The 22815-nt window shown below is 59.8% G+C and overlaps 2 protein-coding genes across 3 annotated transcripts in view; both read right to left on the bottom strand.

Moving 5' to 3' along the window:
• Positions 1 to 8300: 8300 nt before the first annotated feature.
• On the bottom strand, positions 8301 to 11146 carry GBX2 (gastrulation brain homeobox 2). 2 transcript variants are annotated; one of them, XM_058700297.1, is made up of 2 exons: positions 10311 to 11146; positions 8301 to 9261 (listed from the first exon to the last, which is right to left on the bottom strand). In XM_058700297.1, exons 1-2 carry the CDS (start codon positions 10831 to 10833, stop codon positions 8738 to 8740), a joined length of 1047 nt encoding a protein of 348 aa, XP_058556280.1. In that variant the 5' UTR covers positions 10834 to 11146; the 3' UTR covers positions 8301 to 8737. The 2 variants fall into 2 exon arrangements, with proteins under 2 accessions (XP_058556280.1, XP_058556290.1); XM_058700307.1 differs by having other exon boundaries at positions 9153 to 9261; positions 10244 to 11146.
• Positions 11147 to 19472: 8326 nt separating this feature from the next.
• The window catches only part of ASB18 (ankyrin repeat and SOCS box containing 18), a 51919-nt gene continuing 48576 nt past the window's right edge, over positions 19473 to 22815 (bottom strand). Inside the window, exon 5 of the mRNA XM_058700284.1 lies at positions 19473 to 20028. Coding sequence (XP_058556267.1) covers positions 19852 to 20028 — 177 coding nt within the window. The 3' untranslated portion in view covers positions 19473 to 19851. The remainder of the gene's footprint in view (positions 20029 to 22815) is intronic.

Raw genomic sequence — 22815 nt, 5'->3', positions numbered from 1 at the left:
CTCTGAGTGCCCAAGGGTGTGTATGGCCCCCAGGGGCCTGTTGGGTCCCCCATGCCCAGCGCAGTGCCAACAGACCCATTCTCAACTGGCGGCTGTTCCCATCTCCTCGAGGGCTCTTCTGTCGCGTGTACCTCTGGCATTCGTGCGACAGTCCCGTACCACAAGGACCGTGGTCCCACCAAGGCCAGTCTGGGTGGAGGCGCTCGGCAAACAGGTGGTGCTGGGGTCCGCAGAGGGCAGCCTGCAGAGGCGCTCTTAGGAGCCCAGGGCGTTGCTACAGTCTCTCCTCTTGTCCCCGGGGGGAGGCCTCCACTCCAGTGCACAACTGCCTTCTGGAGGGAGAGAATAATTAGGGGGAAGAATGGAAATCTCCCGACTTTACAAATGTGACTTTGCAAAATGAGGCAGGAAGACAGATCTGTCTTCACTATTATTCATTAAGGAAAGTCCTTTATAAATCCCAAATTAACAATTTCTCATTTAAAGATGGGCGATTATCATTCTTTTCTGGCAATTTATAGCTTTCAAAATGCCGAAATATGGAAATTATTGGGGAGAAAATTCCAGCCATGGTCATGGAAAACGGGGATCCGCTTCAAAACTATTGATAAACATTGAAAACAGGATCAATACTCTGAAGTCTAAGAGCAATAATCACATACCTATACGTGGCATGGCTGTCTCAGTAAGTTCCAAACGACCCCACGGGGGTCAACAGTCTGGACGGCACAGAGCCCCCACGTGACTGGAAAACCCAGGGATTCGCGTAGCCAGGTTTTACACCACTCGGAGCTCCTTTGGCCAAGGACAGTGGCACCACCACGTTTACAGTCCTTTTCTCAGTTTTGCAATGTTCCTACCGGCTTTCCAAATAATCCCACCAGACACCTCTGGAGGGAGATGGTGTCTGTGCAAAGGAGTCACTGCACATATTAGGAATGATGAAGGCCTTTCTGAAATGCGACTTCATGTCATTTGTCATGATTTACGCATCCACGGAGCCCTTGCCTGCTGGCGTCTCGCTGAGAACGAAGACAGAGCAGGACTCCCGCGTCGAGCCACCGTCAGCCCCGCGGGCTGCCAACTCTGGGCCCAAGGTAGCACCAGACGTGTTGAGGTGGCCTTCGAGGGCTAAGGAGGAGTCGCCTTACTGAGGTCTGAGTCCCAGGCGGTCTGAGTCCGAAGCCGTGCACCCGGCCAGAAGTGGGCTCTCCCATGGCCCTGACGTCACCATGCACCTCACCTGTGTTACGTCATTAACCTCCCCAGAAGACATCTTGAAGGCTGCACCCTGAGTGGGTCATCGGGTGAGGAAACAAAGGTTCAGATGGGTGGACTGGTTTGGTCCAGTTTAGCTCACAGGAGTCTCTACCAAGATCTGACCGCCCTTCCTGTGCCAAGTTCAAAGAGAGATGCTGGCTTCTGTTAAGGAAAAGGGAAACTTGAAACAGGACCGAGCACCCCCAGCCCCCACCACACCACCCAAACGCTTTCCCTCCCCTGGCCTCCACCTCCCGCCCTCCCCCCAGCAGACCGGTGGCTCCGCCCCTGACAAGGGGGCCGGTGGTGGTGTCCTCAGCACCCAAGGCTTGTGGAGAGAGAGATCCGGGTTTGGAGTGATCCAGGACAGAACCCGCTGCCAGCTCCACCTTGCTTGAGGCCCCTTTCTCGCGGGGTGTAGCTGCTACCTCTGCAGACAGGGGGCCCCACCCCTGCCTCCCCAGCGGCTGCGAACTGAGAGCCCGCAGGGAAAGCGCTGAGTACAGAGTCCCGCCGTTGCTTCTAGGCCCCAGCTAGCTACCTGGCTGGCGCGGCCAACGAGGTGTTCTGGAAGCTTCGACACAGAGCCACCAGCTCGGTTTCAGACAATCCGGGCTACACCGACCCCTGCCCGCAGGGAGGCGAGTCCAAGGCCTGGTGGGGTCACCTCCCCTCCTCCCACCCCCACCCCGCGCGCTCCCAAACCCCTTGTCTCCTTCCATGGTGTGGCCGGGCTCGGCTTTTGTCATTCAGAGCCAGGGCCGCGCTCCTACCCCGGGGTCAGGCGGCCACTTCCAAACCCCCAAAGCGCTCTGCTCGCTGCAGGGTCGCCGCACCAGGTGCTCAGGCCGCAGTCGGGCTGGGGGCGGGGACAGAGGGAACGCGCGGGGGATCTGAGTGACCAGAGCCCTGGCCGGGGGTGGGGGGGGGGGCGAGGGTGGGGGAGGGCGGCTTAATGGGATCAGGTTGGTGTAATCCCATTTCAGCCTTTGTCCTTCTGACGGCCGGCCGCGGAGACAGAGCTGGGGGGGGGAGGGGGGGGCCGGGCCCTTTAAGAAGACGCGCGGCCACACCAGAGACAGACCAGCACGACAAAGGCCCCGAGGGATCCAGTGGCGGGAAACCAGGAGATGAAGGCGGGTGGAGGAGGGAGGGTGGGCGCCCAGCGTGACGTCGCCTCCAACGCTGGGCCCTGCCTCAGGCATTAGCCTGGACCCCAGGCCGCTCTCTCTGGCCTTGGGCGCGCCTTTGGGCAGGGCCCCCGACTGCGGGCGCAGGACCCGGGGTCGTTACCCCAGCCAGGCCGCGCGGGCTCGTGAATCGCACGCGGGACGGGTGGCCGCGCCCACCGACGGCCTCCCTGCCCCCTTCGGACTCTGAGCTGCGGGGCCGGGGGGGGGGGGGGGGGGGTGTGTGCGGGTTCGACCCCACCTGCTCCTCTGTCCCTTGAGGCCCCAGGGGCGCACGTTGGTTCGGGCAGGGCAGACCCTCCTCGCGCCCCGACGGCCTCTCCCTGAGCTGCCAGGGCCTCAGCTTTCCCCTCCCTAGCCTAGCGCGTCGCCAGCTCCGGGGCTGACACGCGGAGTCCTCGGGGCCTGTTGCAGGCAGAGCGCAGAGGGTGGGCCTGCGCGCGGCGGTGGGAGAGGGTAGGCCAGGGCCCGAACACTGGTGCCGCGGCTTCCCGCGGGGGAGGTGGGGGTGTTCGTGGTGAGCTGCGGAGGGGGTCATCCCAGAGACCAGAGTGGGCGTGGGGGGTGCGCCCGCACGATGGAGGGCGGGGGTGTGTGGGGAGATCTCAGAGGCCAAACGGGGCGAGTGGACACGGACCACGGGGTGGGGGGTGGGGGCCGGAGATCAGACTCTGGGCCTCCACGCGGTGGAGAGGAAACAGGGTGGGGCACAGAGGCGCAGGCCCCTCGAAGGGGCGACCGGCGGTCCACGAGTCGGGGGAGCCCCGAGGCGCAGACCCGAGTGCGCAGTGGGCGCTCGACTTCGAATGGCACCCGGAACGGCGTCTTGGGTTGCTCCAGTGGGGTGGGACTCTGGAACCCCTGAGCCCGGGATCCGGGAAAACCGAGAAACTCGGCGGGGCCGGGCTAGACGGAGCCGGTTAAGCGCACAGCTGCAAAGACGCTACCACTGCACGCCCACACCCACCCGTGCGCACACATCACACCCGTGCTCGCCATAGAGCCCACCGCGTGGGGAGGGGGAGGCGCTCTCAGGGACCTTGGGGTCCGAGCTAGAAGGCTGAGCGCCCTCGGGGCAGTACCACTCGCCGGCCGGAGGGGCTGCGATTGAGGGGCAGCCTCGCTCGGTCTGGGGGCAGGGGTTCCTGAGACCCAACTCGGGCGTCGACCGTGGCGCTCTCGCCCCACCGGCGCAGGCCTCGCCGGGCATCCACGGCTGCGGGCCTGTCCCCTCCTCCGGGCGCGGAGCTGACGGGGCGCGCCCCGCGTCCAGTGCGCCGCCCACCCCGCGCTTCCCCCTCCCCCCGTGCCACCAGGCTGGGCCGCAGCGCCGGCAGGACACTCTAGGCCCAGTCACCCCAGTCCTCGGGCCAGTCGGGAGCACGCGCTCCCTGACCTTTCCCCCAAAGCCACGGAGGGCGGAAGTCAGCTCAGGTCTCTCACTTCTGAACTATTCAAATAGGCAATCAATTTTTATGATGTAATTTATAATTTATGCAGGCTGTCTTCATACATATGGTGTTGCTTTTGTGTGTCGGGGTTTAGGTGCTTTATTACTCTGACGGTGTGATTTGCATTCATGTTTGGTTACTAAGATCATATTTCTCCTGTTTACACCATAAGGGCCCAAAATGAAGATGGATGCCTGCTCCCTTCTCCCCAGGGCCGCTCCCGGTACACCCCAGACCGCAGCTTCCCCCTAGACCCCCGGAGCCCGACTACCCGAGGGCCCCGGCGCGGCCGAGCTTAGGGGGAAAGAGGCCCTGACTGCCGGGGCCTTCCAGGAAACCCTGGGACTCCAGAGGGTCCAAGCAGGCCGCCTGCTCAGACTGCCTGCGCTTGAGCAGAGGCCTGGGGTCTCCGGGGACAGAAACAGAGGCTGGTGTAAGGGAGCCTCCTTCCCAGGGAGGCCGTGGCTGGGCGCGGGCAGGCCACTCAGCTGCGTTGTCACGCGAGTTCCCCACAGGCGAGAGGAGAGCGAACGGAGGATGACTCTACTGCAGGGCCTTCGGAAGCCGGGCTCCAGCCTTTTGGGGACGGCCACTGGGGTCCAGGAAGTCCCAGGATCTAGGAAGCTGGTGACCAGATCCTGAGGCCCATCAGAGTGTCATCCCACCCCACCCCACCCCCCGCCCGACGGGCTTCCAGAGCATCCAGAACCCCCCTGCCAAGGGGGTGGGCGAGCGACTCCGCTTGGGACAGGCCGGGGGCAGAGGGAGCAGCAGCGGAGGCCCGGTGCTAGCCAGACACAGCCGATGTGATTAAGCCAATTAAGCTCGAACAAACAGACGCAAGGCTAAGCGAGCTTTGACCCCAAGAGAACCAGCGTCTTGGAATGCAGGTGCTCGGGCCAGCAGCAGGCCCAGTGCGAACTGTGCTCAGACAGCCGTAGACTCAGGATGATCTCGGGAGGCACACCAGGCCTGGAGGGCCCCCACTCCACCCCACCGCATGCTATCTAGTTGAAAATGTCCTGCACAGAACCATCCTGGGGGCTGAAGACTGGGAGGAGAAAGCTGGGTGTAGAAGCAGGTGCCACATCTCAAAAATTCCCTCGTGGGCTGGGGTTGGGGAAGATTCAAGGGCTGGTCCAGGTCCAGGCCGCTCCAAGGATAGCCCCAGCCCCTGCAGGGAGGGGAGGAGGAGGTTGCTTGGGGCCCAAGACCAATCTCAAGAGGGCTCTGCTCAAGGACCATACGGATCTGGCTTTGAGTTTTCAAAGTACCCTTGGTTCTCCAAAGGATGGGGGTCTCCCAGCTCGCAGGAGAGCTAGGGCAGAGGGTGGGGTGGCTGTTCCTTTGCCCCCCTCCACTACCTAACCCTGCTCAGGTTGGTGGACCGGGGTGTGGACAGCCTGGGGGGGGGGGGCTCTAGCGGATGGTTGAGGGCGCAGGGCCGTGGCACTCCCAAGCGTAATTATTTGATCTGCAGATGTAAGTGGAATTTATTGTAACAACAAATATAGTGATGTCAAAACCCAACCTTGGATTAAAGCCGGCAGCCAAAGGGGAAGTGTATTAATTTCCAACAGCATCTCAGGCCAGAGCCTATTAGAACAAGCTATTCTTCAGGCCCCCCCATCAGAATTAATCATTGGGAGTTAATTTGAAGCTCAGACAAGTTGCTGTTAATTTAGTGCAGGGAGGACGGGATGGAATAAAAAGCTGAGGTGCTGGCCGAGCCTCGTGGGTCTCATTAATCAGCCAGCTGAGACGGCCTGGCTTGATTACAATTTGCAAAAAAATTCATTAGGGCCCGGGCGATTGACAATTTTTCTCTCTGCCTGTGATGTGACTCATTAGGCAGCCAAATGAAAGCCATGATGACGGCCATGATGACAGCGGCCATCAAGCTCCCGCTTGTTTATCTTCCTCCCCTCGGCCTGTCTCCCGGGCCTCGGCCTCAGCACCGGGCTCTCGGGGGCGCCCCGGCATTCAGGGGTTGGGGAGGAGGAGGGGCAGCTTCCCCAGAGGGCAGAGGGGCTGGTGGTGGTGCCACCTCTGCAAGGCTGGGGGAGCCCCAGGCCCTCTCCTCCTGCTCCCAAAGTGCAGCTAGGGAGGGCGGGGGAGCGTGGTCCCCCCGCCCCCCCTCCCGGGGGGGGGGGTGAGGATTCCTGAAGGTGGCCCCCAGTTTCTAGGGAACTTCATTTCCCCGCAGGGTTTGTGTGGCCAAGGCTCTGAGTCCCTCTGTGCCCTCCATCCGTACCACGGGCTTTTGGAGAAGATGGGTAGGAGTTACACCTGTTACCCTGAAAAGGTATATGGGAGGTGGGGGCCCTCCAGAATCTGCCGGGGGGGGGTACCCCGCTCTCGAGATCCAGCGATCTTCCCCCAGGCCAAGAGTGCCGAGTGGGGGCGCCCCCGCCGGGGAGGCCGCCGCTCCCCCGGTTCTGCGGCTGGGACCCTGCACCACCAGCCGCTGTTCCGCCGGGGTGCAGATCCATCCCGCCCAGGGACCGGCTGGCTCAGGTGTGCGGGGTGGGGGCGGGGGAACGGGATGTGGTGGGGGCGGCGTCTCCGCTGGCCTCAAATGCACGGTAGCGGCGTGTGGCCGGGGGAAACCAGCCCCAAGCAGATGACGCTCACGGGCGATCAGGGCGCGCTCACCGGCGGGCCACTGGCGGGATCAGGGGGAGCGGCCGGGCCTCGGGGACCAGGCGCCAGGGCAGGGAAAGGCCCCAGGGCTCTAGGTGGGGGACAGGAAGGCGCCCCCAAGCTCTCCGCGCCCCGCAGAGCCGGCTGAGGCCTTCGGAGGACCGGCCACTCCGTTTTATTGTGCTCAAAACCCAAGTCTGGGCCATCTTCCGCCGCTGGAAGTCTTGGGAACAGCGGCGGGAAACGGTGACTTGGTCGCGTCCGTCCCTCACCTTGTGCCCGGAGTGCCGGTGGAGGCCTCAGTCCCCGCGTAAATTAAGCCAATACGAGTATTGACCTAGGGCGACGAGTTCCCCCTTCTTGGGCTGAGAGAGCCGCGGTGGGTACCGCGCGCGGCGGCTTCGGCACCCGCTCCCCACCGACAAGGCCGAGGCCGGGGAAGCCTCTGGCTTCTCTTCGCCCTTCGGGCTGCAGGTTTGCTGGCCGCGGCCAGGGCTCTGGAGCCGCGATCGCTCACTCTCGCTCGCCCGCTCCACGCCCCCCGAGCACCCCGGGCCTGCCCACGACTTTCTCCAGGGGGCCTGGCCCGGCGCTTCGGGGTCGGGAAAGGAGCGGGCGTCCCGGGCTGGGCTCCGGCGGTGGGGGGTGGGGGGGCGGGGGAGCGGGACAGGGGGTCGGGGCACGCCCCACCCGCGCCCCGTGGGCCTCCGGGCGGAGGCGGGGAGCCGCCCGGCTCTCAGGCACCCCCGCGGGCCCGCCGCCCACCCGCCGGCCTTCGTCTTCCCTTCCCCCGCTTTGTGCAGCCGACCGCCCCGGCGCCCTTGGGGTGGGGCGGTGGTCGGGTCCCGCCCCTCCGACCCCGCCCGCCGAGGGAGGTGCCCGGCCCGCTGGCGCTCACGGCCCGCCTCCGCCTCCGCGCGGAGCGCTGCCCGGAAGCCCTGCTCGGTTTGGTGGGTTTCTGCCCCTGTCGGAAGATAACGCCCGGAGCCTGATTTATGGGCCCTCGGCCCAGCCTGGGGAGCGAGCACCGCTTCTTTTCGGATCGGGGATGTGTGTGGGGGGAACGCGTCTCCTCCCTGGCTGTGGTCGATTTAGAGCATCGGGAGTTAGTGGAAAGCCACCAGTACCCGCACTCGCTTTCCCTCCTCCGGGCGCCCGCCTCTTCCTCTGGCCCAAGTTTGCCAGCCTCCCAGGTAGTGATTAGACCATGCAAAAGGGGGAGATGTCAGCTTTCTCAGGTGAAAGTGAGGCTCCCTGAAATTTATAACCCAGCTAGAGCTCTTGCTCGCCAATTAGAAACCTGGGAAGGTGCGGGGTGTGTTGTGTCCCGCCAGCCTGCGGAGACCAGGACGGGGGACTTTTATCCAGTGCTGGTCCCAGACCAGCTGCCTGGCCATTCTCCGGTGGTGCCCTGTAAACACTCAAATCTGGACACACGAGACCCAGAGATTGGTCTTTTTTTTTTTTTCCTTCTCTCTCTCTCTCTCCTTTTTATTATTCACAAGACTGCGATTGTTTAAATGTCATAACTTATAAGAAAATAAGCTACATTGAAATAAATTAAACACAACAGAGACGTGCTTCCAAACATGGCTCAGATAGGATGTGCAACCCCAGGAAAGAACGCCAGGCAAAACCAAAGCAAAGCAAATTTCCAGGCTGCCCCCAAAACGTCTGCTTTTCGGTCAACTTAAAAAAAACAAAACAAACAAAAAACAAAACAAAAAAAAAACCAAAAGAGAAACAAAAACGAGGGTTTGTTCTTCAGTGTTATGTTTACCTTTGGAAAAGTATGGAAAGGTGGCTGCTATCCGTGGAGGATTACAGCAGAGGTTCTGTTTTCTTCTGGAATGTGAGTGGAGAATATTACAGGGCAGTTTGGTCCTCTAACTTTCAAAATACTGCAGCTGAGATCCAGTTTATATAGATATCTATGTACAAAGTAGGATAGTATAATAAATATTTACTGTGTCATCAGGCATCAGGTACAGCTGTAGCCCCTTCGAAAGCAGTCTTCAGCCTTCTGAATGAATATACTCTCAGGGTGCTTGGGATGTCCAAAGTTGGGTGTGTGTGTGGGGGCGGGGGGGGTGACTTTGAGTTTTGCTTCAAACATGGCAGAGGCCACCGTGGTTTCCTTCCAGAGCTGTAGCTTCTCCAACGGCGGTCCAGGCCCTGGCTCTCCCTGGGCCCTCAGGGTCGGGCCTGCTCCAGCTGCTGATGCTGACTTCTGATCGCGAACCTGCTGACGTGGACGGGGATGGGGACGACGATCTTGGGGTTCCTGGAGGGCTCCCCTGTCTTGGAATTGGCGTTGCCAGCCTTCACCCGTTTCCACTTGGCCCGGCGGTTCTGGAACCAGATTTTCACTTGCACCTCGCTGAGTTTGAGGGCGTGGGCGATCTGCGAGCGCTCGGTCAGCGACAGGTACTTTTTGCAGTGGAACTCCTTCTCCAACTCCAACAGCTGCTCACTGGTGAAGGCAGTCCGCCGCCGCCGGTTCTTGCCCGTGGACGTGGTGCTGCCCGCGGCGCCGCCGCTCGGCGGGGCCTCCTCCAGCCCGTGGCCGGGGTCTTCCTCCTTGTGAGCCGCCTGGCCGGTCAGATTGTCATCCGAGCTGTAGTCCAGATCGCTCTCCAGCGAGAAACTCTCCTCCTTGCCCTTCGGGTCGTCTTCCACCTTTGACTCGTCTTTCCCTTGCCCTCTGACAGCCCCGACTGAAAGCAAAACCAAACGGCGTTTTATTACATTTCGCACACTGGCCTTCTTCCCCTTCCCACCGCCACTCGGGCCTCCCCCGCCCTTAGCGGATTGTCTTTCTATGACATTAACACATTGTGATTTCCTGGCCTTTGAGGGGTAGAGAAGGGGGGGGGGGCGTGAGAAAGCTCAAAGGAGGAGAGGAGACAGGACAGGCGACGGCCCTTTGCCCAGAACCATCACTCAAGGGGCCGCCAGGCCGCGTCTGCACCCTCCCAGCCTCCGGCAGCTTAAGGCAGAAGTAACAGGAGGCGTGAGGCCCAAGAGAGCAGCATCCTCTTTGTCCCTGGGGTGGGGGCTGGGTGAGGACTGAAGGGGGAAATTCACGATCCATCTTGCCTCCCCCCACCCCCCAGTGAAGATTCAGTGAACCTCGATTTCATCGCAGCCAAAGTGGGGCCACAGGGAGGTGGAGATCCCAGACCGGGTCTTTTTTTTTTTTTTTTTTTTTTTTTGAGGCAGATGATGTTGGCGAAAGGGAAGTTTTGTAGCCTTAGGAGAAGTTCCCACAAGACACCCCAACACACACGCAGACGCACAGCCTCCCGGGAATCGGGTTCTCCCGGGCAAGCACCAAGCCCAGTGAAGGGGGTTAATAGGTCTGGGCGCCCCTGAGCACACGCACGGTTGAGACGCGCAGCCCAACCCGCCAGCCCTAAAGGTTGAAACTCATCCAGGACCCCAGGTCACGGCGCGCGGGAGGGGGGACAGACTCCTCCAAACTCGCCGCCGGACAGACGAACAGCCGCCCGGCACAGCAGCTGGCCCCGAGGGCTAAATGCTACTACCCCTAAGCCCTAGCTTGTTGCTCGGCTCTAAATGCCCCCCGGAGGCCTCGCGGCACCGCTCGGCCGCGTCCTCCCGCTGCTCCGGAGAAGGGGGCCGGGGCGGGGGGTCGTGTGGGGGGCTTGGCCTCGCCCCCTCTGCGCCCGCGGGAACCCGGAGCGGGCTCGCCCCCGCCCCCCCTCCCGCCCCCGCGCCCCGGCCGCGCGCGCCGCCGACTCACCGAGCGACGCCTGCACCGCCTCGGCCGCGGAGAAGGCGAGCAACGAGCCCTCCTTGGCCAGGAAGGCTTTGCCGTCCTCGGTGTCGGCTTGCAGCGCCTCAGCCTTGTCGAAGTTGCCGCCACCCGGCAGCGGCTGCGGCGCGAACTTGCGGGCGGCCGCCGCCTCCTGGTGCTGGGGAGACGCGGAGAAGCCTCCGGGCAGCGTAGCCATGAGCGTGGAGGTGAGCGCCATGCCCTGCGCCAAGCTGGAGCAGAAGCCGGTGGGCAGGCTGGGGATCTGGTGGTGAGGGTGCGCGGGCGGCAGCGCGGGCTGCAGCGCGGCCTGGGGCAGCGCGGGCGGCGGCGGCGGCGGCGGCGGCAGCACCACCGGCCGGTAGGGCATAAACATGGGGTAGCCGGTGTAGACGAAATGGCCGGGGCTGGGCTGCGGCGGGCTGCCGATCAGCGAGTCTATGCTGAAGGCGGTACTACTCCCCAGCGGGCGCTGCATCATCATCAGCGACGGCGGGAACGCTGCGCTCATAGACGCGCTCGGAAGAGGCCAGCGAGAGGCGAAAAGTCCCCGCGCCGCGCCGCCGCCAGGAAGCCCGCCGGGCGCCGGGAGCACAGCCGGGTGCGCCGCGCAGGGGCCGAGCCGGACCCTGAAAGCAGGCGCCGCCGACCCTCAGCCCTGAGCGGGTTGCATGCCCGGCGGGAGCGGGTGCGGGCAGCGCGCGGGGTGAGGTCGTGAGCTCCGGAGTGGAGAGGGCACCCGGGCCCCGCGGGCTCGCTGGAGCCGCTGCCCGCCTCTTGCCCGTCGGAGCCCGCGCGCGTGTCGTCTGCCCCCCTCGGCCCCGGCTCGCAGCCGTCAGTGCGTCCGTCTGTCCGATCCGCAGTCCGTTGCCTCCCGCGGGCCGCTGGGGAGCGCGCGAAGCTGGCGCACTTGTCTTCGGCGGGCGCCGCCAGCACCTTTAAATCGCGCTCCTCTTTCTCATTCACATTTTGCCTGCTGCCCGGCCGGGCTTACGTCACGTGGGGCCGGGCGCCACCGCCTATTGGCTGCGCCGGGAGGAGGCGGGGCGAAAACGGGGCTCCGCCCCTTCCACCCGGGCTGGCCGGGAGCGGGCTGCGGGCGCCGCCGGCGGAGCGCGCGGGCCCGAGAGCCGGAGCCTGCGCGCCGGGCCCGCGCCGCGCAAACTTGAAAGGGGCTGTTGCCTCCAAAGCTCCAAGGCTCGAGCCCCGTGGCCCGGCAGCCTCGTCGAGGCCGCGTCCAAGGGCAGCTTCCGGGGCTAGGACCTACCGCGGCTCAGCCGAGGGCGTTTTATTTCTTCCTCCTAGCGCTGGAACAAACCTGCCCGCGGCTCACCCTAGCGTTGGGTGCTGCTGCTGCGCCCGTGGTCCAGAAGAGGTTCCCGGAGTTGGGAGCAAGGTCCTGCCCCTCCACATCCGCCCCCAGGGCGCTCGCTGGTCGGGAGCCGGAAGGCCCTAGCCACCGGCGGGAGCCGGCCGCGTCTCTGAGCGCGCCCCCCCCCCCCCGCGCTCCCGGGCGGGGCGAGGAGGCTGCTGGTTCCCCCATCCCGAGCTGGGCCCTCCTGCGAGCGATCCCTTCTCATTTTTCATGACGTTCTTAATCATCGCACCTATTTACACACTTTGCCTGCGCGCACCAAAATAACAGCCACGATAATTATGATAATAAAGCGAGTGCTTTATCTGCCCCATCCTCGGGGAGGAAGGGGGAGTTGCTGTGCCTCCAGATTGTATAACGTGAGATGATCCTGATGAAAGCTTTATGATGTTTGCTCAAATAAAAGCTGCGTTTTGTAAATAGGCGCTAATTAAGCACGTTGAGAACGGAGGGAGCGCTCACCCCGGCGCCGCCACCCGGTTTCCTGCGCGAGGACTCGAGGGCGCGCGGGTCCCCTCCGCCTACTGCCGGACGGAGCCGATTCCCTCAAGATGTTTCCCCTGTCTCGACGATGGTAACACCCCAGAATTTGGGAGCGAGGGGACTAACTGGCGGGGAGGGAGTGGGAGCTAGGGATGTTCTCATCCCCTAATCTGTGACAAAAAGACCAACTTCCAATTCTTGCGTTCTCTTTAAAAGGGGAATCTATTCGTGGCCGGGGCAGACGGTGCAAAGCGCGCCAGCGCGCGCGGGGCTTCCACGCGCCTCCAGGGCCTCGGCTCCAACTTCCTGGGTCTAGACGTTCGCCGGGAACAGCCGACAAGCACCTGGCTTGCGAGGAGAGCCCAGAAGGGCATTGTTACATCAGTCATTAAAAATCCGCTCACGCCGAGGAGCTAGTGGTTGGGGAGTTGGCCCGTGTTGGACGTGTGTTATGTATCACTTACAAGCACATTTAATTGGGAGATAAAGATAAATCGATCTTTATGAATTTATCGACCCTATTCTTTGAAGCTCCTCTTTCCCCCGCTGTAACCCCAAGGCCCCCAGGGGGACGTCTTAATTCCAGACCACCTCTTCCGCCAGAAACCCACTGCCCACCCAAAGGGCCCTGGGGGAAAGAAAGAGAGGAGGGTGCATCCCCGGCGCCCCTGAGTGCTGGGAAAACTCGCCGGCCCCGCCGCCAGCCGCCCTCCCCCTGCTCGCCTCCTCCCCATCCCCTCCCCACCCCCCCACCCCCCCGCCCCACCGCCACCCGGACAAAGACGTCTCGAGCGCGAGCGCGTTTCCCCACTCCAGGCCGCTGTAATAGATGGCTCCGGCGGCAGGCGGTTTGAAAGGAATTCATTAGAACGCTGCCGGCTGTTCCGCCTCCACTCGCTTCACGCCCAGACCCCGAGGTGGCTTAGGCGGTGTGCAGGGGGATCGTTGGAATCCACGGGGAAGGAAGTGTCTGTGGGGTCTCTGAGCTCTATCCCTCTTTCTCCACTCCTACAAAAGGAGAAAGAGAAGAAAAGGAAAAAAACAAAAAACAACTCCAAATCGAAGCCCAGGGCAAAAGGCTGATTTCTTTACGAGCATAATAAATACTCCCTCTCATTATGAGACAGTTGCAGGCACACAGTCTCTGGTATGATTACCGTGTTGTTTGAATACTAAGAAAAAATGTTCGACTCCCTTGCTTGATTTACGTCGCTGTAGTCGGGTCTCTTCGCCGCTTGACAGCGGCGCGCGAGTGTAACCTACTCATCTCACCTAGGCCGATTTGCCATCCACTTTGCTATTTCGCCGAAAAAATATTGTTCTAGGGACTTCCGCCGCCTGATTACCCTCCGAGAAACCGGGATTCCTTTGATTATTTCGGTGATAATTCTACATTTAAAGTTCAGCAAGAAGATTTAGGTCCGTTGAATTATAGCTACACTTGAAATAATTTGATGGCATATTATTTGCATCCATAAATTGCTCTGGAAAGTATTGACTGCGGGGGTTATAATACTAATCTTCTTTTATTAGTGAGTTCAGAGAATTCTCATCAATATGAATTTTATTTACTAGTGTGCTTTTTCTCGAATGCAGCGCAGTAATATTTTCTCATCTAATGCTTAACTACTTAGAAAACGACTGTTCGCGTCATAAAAGGATCCTCGTGTTTCGCCGTGGTTAACAAGATTCATTCGGGGCACCTCAGCTACCTGCAAAGCGTGCGGAGCGTGGGAGACTGCGACTAATAAAAGCCTTTAGAGTTTCCCCCCGTCGCCTCGGAGAGATTTATGGGTAGCGAGCGACAGGTACGTGGTTTGCCCATCCTTCGGATTCCTACCTGCTTACCTCGAAACTGCCTCACACCGCACAGCCCTTGGGGTGACCCAGCTCGGCCCAGGCTGCGCACGAAAACCGGCCGGCACAGACCTTTGCAACTTTGCCTTAAGAGGTCCTCCACCAACAACTCCCTGGGATTAGGAAGAAGGAGGGACGCCACCGAAGGGACACCTGGGTCCTCCAACTCTAGTTAACTTCCGCGAACTCCCCCCCCCCCGCCCCCCGCCCCCAGGAAAGCTCCGGCAAAGAAGTTGGCCCACCCCTCGGGCACTTTCCTCGGCCAGTGCCAAGCTCGTATTAAGCCACTTAAAACCCCAGACGTCAGTAAAAGCGGTGGTAATTAAGTTGTCTCCGCGCTTCGGGGCCGTCCCAGGCAACGCTTGCACGCAGGTGTATGACGGCTGAGGACAAGGTGCTAAGTATACAAGTAGATGAATATTCACGCGGCAAACTTGCGTCGGCCTGGCGAGTCCAGCCCGGAGGAGGCGGCGCGGCGAACGGCGTGTTTCCAGGCAGCCGCCAGGGTCGAGGTCGCGGGCGGTGCAGGAGAGGGGGCAGCGTGGGCGCCCCAGGTTCTTCGTGGGTGCGGAGAAACCCGCAGACCTCGCCGGGCCCGGCGCGCCCGCCCGCCACCCAGTCCCAGGAGGCCGGCTGGTTTCTCTGGCAACCGTGTTGTTTTTATTTATAGAGACTTTGAGTGGCCTGATCATTCGGTCATTGCACTAGCTCTCGCTCCTGGCAATAGTTGGGAAATAGCTTGGGATGGCTTTTATTTGCGGAAGAGCAATTGAGATTCACACCCAGCAAACTCACAACAGTCCCTCCCAAGCCCAAGACGCACTTACAAAGGGGTGCTTGTGTAAAAAATTCCCCATCAGACACACCAATTTGCAAGTAGCAGAAAGCATTGAAGTCTCATCTTTTTTAACTATTTTATTCAGCTTTTTTTTTTTTTTTTAATCTGAAAGCCCAAAATAGACTCCATGTGGTTCTAAGTGAAGTCAGCCCTTGGCTGGCTTTGAAATAGCTCCTGCAATTATGTAAAAGAGCCATTCACTAACAGGACGGAATTAAAAGGGATCTCGCCCGCTTCCCTTTCATTGCCAACCTCTCCTGTTTGGCTTTTCAAAGCACTTCCAACACGATGTCTTTCTCCAGGACAAAAGGCAGAACAAAAAAAGTCCCCAAACTTGTAAATTGAACGTCAAGGGAACTTTAAACAATTTAAAGCCCATAAATAATGATAAAGGGGACCTGGCAAAAAAGGCAAACCCATTCAATTAATAGAGTTTCCCAAGCAAAGATCAAGTGGTTTATAAAATGAAAGTCTTTGGTTTCATTATTCTGCTCCTTGACCATGCAGAAAGCAGAACAGGGGGTTTTTCTAAAGCGCCCTGAAGAAGAAACACTTTTCGGGGCTGTGTGCTGCGACATTCTTATGTAGAAAGTTTCGCTTTTTGTCCCCCACCCTCAAAGTAGCAGCAACAAAACCGCAAACACCAGAAACGTGAAGGGGAGGAGACTTTTGTTTTGTTTTGTTTTGCATTTTCCTGGGGTGGGGGGAAGAGGTTGGAAAATGTTCCCCTCAGGCCTGAAGGGCGGGAAACGTGACCCCTAACACCTGCGCCGCCCTCCCCACCCCAGTGCGGAGGAACCGGCGGGACTACGGCCTGGTGGCCCGCGACCCGTGCCCTCGTGCGATCTGGGGGCCGGGATGAGGCGTTCTTGCACCACCCGGGAGGCTGGGGACTGCGGGCGTGGCCGCGCTGACCCGTCACCCCACCTCGGGCTCGGGCTGCAGAGCCTGGGCCTAGGCGTCCGAGGGCGCAGGCAGGGGTCCTACTTCCTTTTCCGAAAAGCCCTACAGGTTGGAGCGGCGAGTGCGTGACCCACTGGGGGTACTGGATGGACCGAGAAGCCCTGCGCCCGCGCTCAACGCTAATCGCCCAGGCAGCACCCAGCCCGGGCGGGGGTGGGGGGGGGGTGGGGTGGTGGTGGTGGCGGGGAGCGGTGGCAGGGGGATCCTCTGCGGGGACTGAGCCGGTCAGCCCCGGTTTCCCAGGCTGGGAAGAGGGCACGAGCCGGGCCGGAGGACTGCATTTGGGAGACGGAGGCTGGGGCGCGGGCGGCGAGGGGCAGAGAGGGCCCGGGCCGGGCAGGGTCTGGGAGGCCGTGCGGTCCGCGAACCCCCGGCCCCGGGGCGCTGGGGAGGGAGGCGCCGGCCGCGTGGCGTTTCTCACCTGGCTCTGTCTCCTCCCATCTGCGCCCTCGGATTCCCGCGGCCCCACCTTTCGGGGACTTCAAACGGCGCCCCCGCCACCCTGCGCCCGACTTTCATCTCCCCGCACAGCGGGCATTGTTTGCGGGACTTCACAGATATGCTAATCCCGGGGCCGCGAAAACGGCGGCCTGGGAGGCGGGCAGAGGGCACGGAGGGGTGAGGAGGGGCGCAGCCAGCACTGGGGCCTCGGGGACCGCCTGAGGAGCAGGCCTCCTGGGACGCGGGGATCCGCTACCGTCCCCGGGTCCCGTCCTGCCCGCTGGCCACGGCCGGCGTCTAATGGATGCTGAAGCGGGAAGCGTCGGGCTAGCGACCGTGGCCCGGGCTCAGCCGTGCGCCCTACGCGCTTCCACCGCTCGAGAGGAGACCCGGTGTCCGGGCGCGTCTCCCCGGGTGGCTGGGGGTCTCGAGACCCCCGGGGTCCTCGCACACCACGGCCCCTGCCGCCACCCCTCGACAGCCCAGACCCCAGCAGGCGAGACGTCTTTTAAAAAGGAAGCGGTTCACCTCGACTTCATCCATTTAACCCTTTGGAAACCACACCGGAGGGAGCCAGAGAGCGTTTGGAGCGACAGCTACCCACATCGGGGGCGCCGCTCCAGCTTGAACTTCTGCGGGTCCGGGTGGAAAGCAGCAGTCCCTTTTAGGCAGAACTCCGTTTCTCCTCCTTCCAGAAATACTTGTAAAGCAGAGCCCGCACTTGCTTTGGTCACTGCTCCTTCCATGAGAAAACATCGCCTGCAGAGGATGTCACAGGGCAGGGGACAGGCATTGGGAGGAAACGCTGGGGGAAGAGGGGTTGGCTAGCTGGGGAGGGAGCCTTAGGGTGGCCTCCCTCACTCCTGTGATTTCCCGGAAAAGGCCATTGTAAAATTTCACTTAGCCATAAGCTAAGAGAAACTCCAGGTAGGTATGTGTGTAACTGACCAAACTGGCTCCCTTGAGCTGTCCCCAAAGGACGGGTGTTGACCGGTAGGGACAGCAGCTCATGGAGGGCCACGTTAAATGTCAGGCTTTCCCAAAGAGAGGGCACAAGGGCTGTGTGCTGAGGCAGGCGGGGGAGAGCCCTTCCAGTAGCCCACAATTCAGGGAAGATAACAATCGATGCCAGTCCCTTCTAGAAAGGCAGACAGGGACACTGCTTACTACAGAGCGCCCAACTTTCAGAGGCAGGGAAAAGAAATTGCGTGCTCCAAAGCCACTGGGATGGGCGCACCCCGCACTGGAGGAAGATCTCAGTGTAGATCTCTCACTCTTGACTCTTGTTTGAGGGGCTGAAAAGACACTGAGCACCGGAGTCAGCAGAGGCCGACCAAGGGACTAAACTCCCCTTCCCGCTCTCCTTGAACCCTTCACCTAACCCCTTTGCTCAGCAACCTGAGGTCAGGTGTAGGCCATGGGCCACAAGGGAGTGAGCCAAGTGCCTTCAAGTGAGGCCTGAGAAGTGACGCGAAAGCAGGCCCCCGTGTTTGCTGGGCTGGGACAATCCAAAGCCATTCCCCAGTCAAATCATACACCCTCACTGTTATCATTCCCTGCTACTGCCCGAGAAAAGGCTTGCAGGGGTACCGGAAGGAGCGCATCCTTGCTTTTAGGTCTCTTTATTGCCCCTGCTGCCCTAAGTATACAGCCTCTTGTGGGAAATGCTGACCTGCCAGGCCTTTGAAACGGAAGAATCTTGGAATTTCCTGCACCTGTCGTCTGAAAAAATACAGGGAACTGAATTTGCCTGATATTGCCAACAGTGGTCTCCCTTGTGGGTGTAGCCTGAAGTCCCCAAACTTAAGGGAGAGAAGGAGCCCAGAGCAAGGGTAGAGAGCAAGCTGTGACATCCCGGAGTATTTTCTTCTAGGGTCCAGCCCGTAGGTCACACAGAAGAAAAAGGGAATGAGGAGAGAGGAGCTCTCTCTCTCTCTCTCTCTCTCTCTCTCTCTCTCTCTCTCTCGGGGCATGTGCACCGTGTGTGTGTGTGTGTGTGTGTGTGTGTGTGTGTTGACAGTCCCTCCCTTCTCTCCCTCCCCTCCTTCTTTCCTCCCTCCCTCCCTTCCTTCCTTCCTTCCTCCCTCCCTCCCTCCCTTCCCTTCTTCCTTCATTCCCTCCCTTTTCCCCTCTTTCCTCCCTTCTTTCTGATGAACAGGTTAAAGAAAGGGTGTTGCTCATACCTTACTATCCAGTGTTTATTCTGCACAGTGACTTTGAAACACCCTTCGAGGGGAAGTTACTCGTGTGGGTGACTGCACTGAGGTGACTGCTGCCTGCAGGGACATTGCCATGGACACCAGGAGAGCCGCTTGGGGGCTGCTTCTGCTCCCCCCCCCCCCCCCGTGGGTGTCGGTTGTCTGTTCAAACCAGGCCTCTGCCTCCAGCTCTCCTTCTCCAGGGCATGTGCGGGGAAACTAGGCTCAGCTGGGAAATGAGCCAAAGCCAGAAGCAATCCTGCTCGTCTCCACCCGGACAAACCTTCTGTTCTCTGAAGTCTGGGACAATAACCAACGAGAAGCTTCAGAAGGAGCAGAAATTGATCATGATGGCTCAGAGAATGAGGGTGATTGACATCATGTGACCAATTTGATGCATTCACTGAGTTCAGGCACTTTCCCCTCCCCTCCTTGGGCATCATGTCCCCTCCTTTTATTCATTTATTTCTTTGAGAAGAGGAGTATTTTAGAATCTGGTCGTTATCGTGCTGATAGACCTAGCTAATCTTTTGGTTATTATCATTTCCCCTTGTTAAGTTTCTCTCAGACCCGCTTAAATTGGCAACAAACACGTAACAGCAACACCAGACACCCAAGAAAACCCCAAGAAACTTAAGAAATGAGAGACTTAAAAAAAATTCCTCTCTGCCCCTCCCCCACTCATGCTCTGTCTCTCTCAAAAAGAAAATAAACATCAAAAAAAAAAAAAAAAAAAAGAGAGAGACTTAAACATTCAACCTCATTCTAACCCCAAAAGCATTCAAATTCAGTTCATTCAGTACTGTTGAATGTTATTTGGAAATTTATACTTTAAAATGTAATAAACTGAATAGTTTATTGTATTTTGCAACACAAATTTTACATTGCATATTTTAAATTTATAATGTAACCAAGTTATTTCCTATCTGTAAACAGAACTCAAATATGAATTATATATTTTAATAAATTAATGAGGGAATGACAGGAAACATTTTTATTTAAGGCTTCACAATTTCAAAAGGATTAACAGCCTGAAAAGTGACGCCGGTATGCAGAGCGCTCAGGGACCCGCACCGCCCCCTATAGGCCACGGAAGTAACGGCATCTGCTTTAGAGCCTGTTTGGGCTGCGAGGTTCCTGGGGAGCAGACTCAGCAGATCCCAGCTCCCCTTCTCGGGGATAAGACGTCTATTTTTTTCATGCCTACAATTGCATAAGAAACAGATTCCCAATTTCTTTTCATTATAAACGTCTAGGACACAAGAGAAGCCGTTGTCATAAACGAGGGTGGGGGGAACCAGACCTCCATGATTGCACAAAGTGAAATACGATCCGGTTTTGGATGTGGTAATAGAAACCCCACCTCGGCTCTCTTTAAATCCCGTGTTTTCCTGACTCTGAGTCATCCCGAGCAGCCCCATCCTGGAAGTGGATGGATAAGAAACCCTCTGACATCTGGGTTTGACCATCCTGGGCGCCGGCCTCTCCTGTTCCATCTGCGTAATGGGCGGGAACTCCGGGATCTCTTCCACCAGCCTCCTGATTGCGTTTCTAAAATGGGGGTAATTAATACAGCGCTTAAGTCACGGGTGGTCGCAGGAACCGCTTCAGCTCACGTAGCACTCCCTGGCAGGGGGCCTGGCCCAGAGCGGTAGCTCGGTAGGGTAACTGATTCAGCCGACCGCCAGGCCAGCCTTGGGCGTTGCAGAGTGCCGGATGGATACCGGGGCAGCCTGGGACGCAAGCCTGTGCGCTCGGAGGGAGAATACCAATTTGCGGGCGGCCTCAGATCACAAGACTCTTGAGCATTTAAAAACAAACCGCAGGCCACGAGTGGAACTGGATGCATTGTAGTGTGTAACGCACGCGACGCCTGGGGGTGGGGGTGGGGTGGCGTTCCCAAAGCGCCGCCCCAGGGTCGGCTCACCCTCGCGCCCGCGGCACGACTGGAGACCGAGCCTCGGGGCGGTCCCTGGCCCTGGGAGCCACCTCTGCAGCGGGCTCTCCTCGCCAGGCTGCGCAGGGGAAGGGCGCAAAGCACTGTCTTCCCAGGGAAACGACTTCTGAGTCATTTCAGATTATTTTATTTTCCATGAAAGCTCGGTAGACTCTGTCAACGTGCTAACCGAACTCTCTGGGGGAGGGGACGGGCAGCCCGTGCACTTTGGCCTCCAGTTTTCCCCCAGACGCCCTGTCCCTAGGGCTCCCGTCGCGATCCCGCCGTCGGAGGTTTGAACGCGGCTGGGGGCACCGGGACGGACGAAGCTGGGGCGCCGGACGCGGGGGCGCGGCCAGGACCGAGGGCTGGCCGCCCCTTTCGTCTCCTGGGCTCGGCGGTGGCGGCGGGACCCTGGCTCGAGGGCGCCCCCTGCGGGCCGCGGCCGGGATCGGTCCTTCCGAGCCGGGGAGCGGGGCTGCGGGGACTCCCGCCCCAGGGGGCGCCCCACCAAGGTCCCCGCAGCCGCCGATCCCCAGCACTCCCTCACTTCCGGTCTCTGAGCAGCAGGGGCCTCGCGTTTTGGTTTCAGGTGTGTGTGTGTGTGTGTGTGTGTGTGTGTGGGGCGCTTTTACCGCCCCCCCCCAGCTTTTTTTTTTTTTTTTTTTTGGAAAGGAGCAAACATCTCCAGTTTTAATGTGGCCCAATTATCTCGCTTAAACGACTTAAAATGTTTCTCTTTAACTCATTTCAATCTAGTAAATATGCTTCAGCAAGTAGCTAATTTCTCAGGGATGGCTTCGCCTCGCCATTTGCATATAAAGCGCGTCGGGGGCCGGCCCCCTCTTGGGGTGCCCAGGTCGCAGGCAGCTGGGCCTCCTCCTCCGGGGGGGACGCCTGGGTTTGGCCCGGGAAGGCGGCCCCGCGATTGGGCCCGAGGACCAGAGCAGCAGCGGGGACGGAGCCCCCGGGCACACCCCCCCCCACCCCAACCCCCGCCCCGGGGAGGGGGCAGGCCGTCCCCTGAGCCCCGGATCCCGCCCGCTCTCATCCGAGGGAGGGGCCGCCGCCCGGGACGCCACGCGGGCGCGAGGGTCGGGGGCGCGTCTCTCCCCAAGTGCGTTTATTCAATCGCGCCTGGAGATGGATGGACGTGGGTCCAGGAGAGGAAACGGCAGCGCTCAGTTGAGCAATCTTCTGGCTTTAAATTCCGAATAAAAGTCTCAAATATTCCCGGGTCAGGGGGGCACCGTCTCATTAAAACCACTCTCGTCCTGAAACTGCAATGCAGACATTAAAGTGCAGTATTTTTCAATTAGAGCTGACGAATTCAATCAAAATTCCATAGATTAGGATGAAATGAGGCATGGGTCATTTACAGGGGAATTTAATTGCCGAGCCATTAGACAAATAGTATATTTGCCGTTCCCGCGTTATCCATCATTTTCGACATCAATACCGGGGCCGTCATCTCCCCGTCCCGCAGCCGCCCGGCGTCGGCTGTAAACACTCCCTTCCCTGTATCTCCTGATTATATCTGATTTCATTTAGGGCCATGGGGGATTATAAATGTTCACGCAATCAAGTTCATTAGGACTTCAAATCGCATTTCTGATTGGGATCGCTCCGCCGCTGTCCTCGGTGCGCCTTTCAAACCCCAGGACGAGGCTTTCAAAAACATCTTTTTGAATTTAAAGCTGCACATCCCTTTTGTCTTCCGACGGCCCCCCCCCCTCCCCCCGGGGCGGCCCCGCGCCCCCTCTGTCCTCCCTCTCGGGGGAGCAGTCCCGAACCCCACTGCCCCAGAACGGGGCTGGGGGAGGGTGGCTGGACCCCCGCGCCCCCACCCCCACCCCCGCCCCGCCCTCGAGAGCCCCCAAGGCTGGGCGGCGACCCCCAGCGCGGCCCGCGGGGCGCTCGGGATCGAGGGCAGGAGCGGGGCGCCCCAGGGGTCGGGGGGACGGGCCCCAAGCGCTAGGGGGTCGCGGGTGGGCACCAGCCGAGGGGAGAGAGTGCAGCGCAGGGCATCGTTGACTCTTGGGGCTGCAGGCCTCTGGGGAGCGGTTGGGCCCGACCCTGGGGACTGACACCCGGGACCCCTCTAGGGACGAGGGCGGGGGCGGTACCCAGCCATTCTCGCTTCCTATCAGCAAACTCAAGAAACAAAGGAGCAGGACTCTTCTGGGGACAGCTCTCCCTACGACAAAGGCTCCACACATCCCTTCCAGGACAGTTGAAAAATAATAGCTTAATATTAACTGCTTCTCATAAAAATATACTCTCACAGTGACACAGTTACCAGAAGAAACCCTCATTTTACCCCCGTACTTTGTGCTCATCGCTGTTAGCTGCCTCAGTAATTTAATTGGAATGAAACGTGAGAAATGTGTCATTTTTGAAGA

Source organism: Neofelis nebulosa, chromosome 2 (genome assembly GCF_028018385.1).
Source record: "Neofelis nebulosa isolate mNeoNeb1 chromosome 2, mNeoNeb1.pri, whole genome shotgun sequence".
Lineage (NCBI taxonomy): Eukaryota > Metazoa > Chordata > Mammalia > Carnivora > Felidae > Neofelis > Neofelis nebulosa.
Note: the sequence above shows the minus strand (reverse complement) of the source record. Positions and strands in the feature narration are given on the sequence as shown.